Consider the following 3,650-nt stretch of genomic DNA (forward strand, 5'->3'; position numbering starts at 1 on the left):
AACCAAACATCGCATCCGAATGTATCATTCTTGAGACAAATATTCAATGATTTTCAGCATCGAAGTTCGCACGCGAACTTCTGCTTCAGTGAAACTCTTGAAAAAATGTTCGCCCAAAGCAACATCGCAAAAGAGACATTCGGAAGCGAAAAACGCTTTTAGTGATGCTTTGCACACCACATCGAAAATGTGATTGTATATGAAACTTCCATACTCGACCATACAAACAACGGGTTGTTAAGAACGGTCACCATACCAGAATTTGCTTCTTTCCATATATATTTTGACAACATACCATTCAAGCACCATACAGTTTGTGGATATTTTGGATCTAGCGATGCATAAAATATTACGTGGCGAAAAGTTTCTTTCCTTTCCCATTTTGATACTGTCGATTGAGTTTTTATTTTTTTTAAACGCGTCGGCTTCTGAAGAAAGCTTCGTTGATAGTAAGGTAGACTGACGCTTTATCCCACTGAGCTGTCCCCGCAATATTGTAGGACGAGGTTTTTTGTATCATGTTAATCTATGTTAATCAGCAACCACCATTTGCGGAAGGGCTAAACCATGTACATAATTTTCAGAAGGGCGCGGTAAATGGGCTAAACTGACTCTGTCTTGCTGGGTAGGGCTGGGTAAATGGGCGAGCTTGACAGTATACTTTTTAATAGGGCTCAGCAAATGGGCGCATAGAAACCCAATGTAAAAGAAAGGGCGCGTGAATCTTTTCTTCAAATTTCATGAAAATATCGAAATATTCGAATGTTTATGTGCAACAACTATCGAGTAGACATGATCATAGTAGATATTGCTTATCATTTATATAACAGAATCGCCATTTATTCTTTTATTTGTGAATAATAACCGTACGCCCGCTTCTGTCTAAAAATGTAAGTTTGGCCTTTATATTCCATATGAGAAGGAGGGCCTAAGTCGAAATCTCGAAGAAAATGCATGTTTCGCCGTTTTGTTTTCTTTAATTATACATCGAACTAAAAACCATTTTAACTAATTTTCACCTCAATCTTGTAGTATTTTTGTTGCATAATGTCGTAATAGCGAAAACGCAGTTTGTTTACATTTGCGATTTAAGCCCTAATGAAAAATCTATGTCGAATTTTGACAGTTGGCTTTGAAGCCGTAATCATATTTTTTTCGAGAACTGTGGAATCTCATTTCATGCATTTTCATCAACACCGAACCTACTCAACAATCAGTAATATTAGTTAGATAACTTGGGTCCTATTACCACAATCATGTCATCCAGTGACTAGAAGGAAATTTTGTTCTAGTCACTAGGTGACGTGACTGTGACAACAGGACCCCTTATGTATTGATCAGATATCTTTGATCAACTTGACGTAGTAGCTCATTTTTGAGTAGGTTTGTTTTTCGTAGCCCTGCCTAAACATGGAGTGATATTTAACATTCTAGATATCACTTAACAAATTAACAGCAAATCTGCTTTTCTGTATAATTAATGATATATTCAGCATGTTTTTAAAAATAGAGTATAACATCGACTTTCTTCAATGACACGAACATAAAGACGAAACCATTCAAAACCTGGATAAACATTTCACTTCGTTAGAAAGAACGCAATTATTGCTACAATAAGAACCACGATGGCCGACATCGCACCCAGCACGATGACATTAGGTCTCTCCGTGCCTTTGCGACCGTTGCCCGTTTCACACTCTTTAGCGTCGTGCTGTTCGTCCTCTTTTATTTCCGGCACTGTTTCTACCGTCGCGTTCAATTCCTTTGGCGTTACCGCCAGATCCAGCGTCTCGCGAATATGAGGAATGGCCGTTTCTTTCGTTTCTTCCCGAAACAGATATTCGCTGAACAGGATCTGATTGGATTTGGGTCGAATCGGAAAGTAGATTCGGCGAGGCAACTCGTTCAAACTGATCGTGTCCTGAACGGGTTCTTCTGCCTGGACTAGGGAATCACAGTGTATCTGAACGCGGGACATGAGTGATCGCAAGATGTCCTCCTTGACAAAAGATTCCACCTCGGCGAATGTGTTTTTGGGATGCACAAATATTTTGGAGCTCACGATTCCTTCGAACTGCATTGTTCCCGCGAAGGATTCGATTTTGCGCGTGGAAATGTCTTGATTTGAATGCTGTAATGAAGAAACGTAATAATGCTTCTTTACTTTAGGCTTTGATATAGCTACTTACTGATGGCGAATAAACGTGGACCAGGAATGGGTCATCTTTTTTTGATTTTATAACATCCTCCAGTAACTGTTTCCCATCGATTGGTCCCCCATCGAAGAACACGACACTTTTCTCCAACTGCTGCCTTACATTCTCAACACACCTGGTCAGATTGGTTTCCGTATCGTACTGATTTTCGGCTTTCTTTTTCAGAGCGAACACGTCGTCGGTTTCGAAAAATGTGCTCATGACATGCCAACTTGTGGCTCGATCTTGGAACTTCCAGTCGCACGGCTTCACCGACAGGTTGTCCGATTTAAGTGCTATGCTTTTGCACCCGAACACATTGCTACTCGAAGAATAAAAAAACACCAACTTCTCGCCACCGTCCAACTCGTCACAGTTTCCCTGAATCAGTACGTTAGAGTTAAAGGTGTGCCGGATGTCAACCACCATCGTTTTGACCTTTCTCAGCAGGTCTGGATCTTCGAAAACACTTTTCGGGTATATGACGAAGATCCCCATGACATAAAATCCTCCCGGCAGGATTCGCGTTTCGACGAGGGCATGTTGCGAAACCTGATGATTGTCGATATCCAGCAGACCCTTGTTTTCCTGATCCGGAACGTCATCCTCTTTGATTTTGTTAAGGTAAATTATGTGGTCCTTACCGCGGTTCGATGGCTTTAAAAAAATAGCGTTAGTAGAATGACATGACACCAAAACATTGAATTACTAACCTGGCCAATTAATAATCCGATACTGGTTCCTTGTTTCTTAGAAAGACTTTTCAGGTACTCTTCCAAATAAGTTTCGCACACGACCGAACGTACCATTTTGAACACTGTTTTCTGTTCGATTGCGACCGCATACAGATGAACAGACAAGCTACAAAAGACGTACAAATCTACAGCAATTAAAATTGATATAATTTTAAGCCGGTTTCGTCAAAGTATATCCCAATTTCAGTGATAATTTGGTTATTTATTACGTCGTTTACGTGTCGATTTCGGAGTTTGACAGATTGATTGTGGCGTGTTTTTGTTTTCCATGCGTATTTTCTGTGTGTGTGTTTGTACGGAAAATTATCCCAGTAAAGTTCAGCCGGAAATGAACTGGAATTCCGGCTGGTTCCAGTTCGTATTCCGGCTCCAGTGACACAACCGATTCTAACTAGAATCGGTTGTGTCACTGGAGCCGGAATACGAACTGGAACCAGCCGGAAATCCAGTTCATTTCCGGCTGAGTTTAACTGGGATAGAGCGCTTTTACCACAGTTGAATTGTGCACAGGGACATCTGATGGTAGGTAATAGTACTGGCTGAAAGCTTCAAGATCGTCCCAAAGCTTTTGAGTCCTTCACTTCAACTATATTTGAACATATTTGGGTAGAACTGTTTAAATATTAGTTTCGAAATTAACTGCTGTTGAATGTGTCGTTTGAAGTCGCAATTCAAGCAATGGGGAATTTTAATCCTCCTT

General features: G+C 40.6%; 1 protein-coding gene across 1 annotated transcript; it reads right to left on the bottom strand.

Moving 5' to 3' along the window:
• Window positions 1-1,374: 1,374 nt before the first annotated feature.
• On the bottom strand, window positions 1,375-3,200 carry LOC131691453 (protein odr-4 homolog). Its single transcript, XM_058977853.1, has 3 exons — window positions 2,909-3,200; window positions 2,190-2,852; window positions 1,375-2,131 (listed from the first exon to the last, which is right to left on the bottom strand). The coding sequence occupies exons 1-3, from the start codon at window positions 3,002-3,004 to the stop codon at window positions 1,580-1,582; spliced, it is 1,311 nt and encodes a 436-aa protein (XP_058833836.1). The 5' UTR covers window positions 3,005-3,200; the 3' UTR covers window positions 1,375-1,579.
• Between the last annotated feature and the right edge of the window lie 450 nt (window positions 3,201-3,650).

Source organism: Topomyia yanbarensis, chromosome 3 (genome assembly GCF_030247195.1).
Source record: "Topomyia yanbarensis strain Yona2022 chromosome 3, ASM3024719v1, whole genome shotgun sequence".
Taxonomy (NCBI): Eukaryota; Metazoa; Arthropoda; class Insecta; order Diptera; family Culicidae; genus Topomyia; species Topomyia yanbarensis.

What these genes read in the sequence shown, in the direction of transcription:
- LOC131691453 (XM_058977853.1), bottom strand. Translation starts at nt 3,004, where the DNA reads ATGGTACGTTCGGTCGTGTGCGAAACTTATTTGGAAGAGTACCTGAAA. An exon ending in TCGGATTATTAATTGGCCAG is followed by an intron (nt 2,853 to 2,908) that starts GTTAGTAATTCA and finishes ATTTTTTTAAAG; the next exon opens with CCATCGAACCGCGGTAAGGA. An exon ending in TCCACGTTTATTCGCCATCA is followed by an intron (nt 2,132 to 2,189) that starts GTAAGTAGCTAT and finishes TCTTCATTACAG; the next exon opens with CATTCAAATCAAGACATTTC.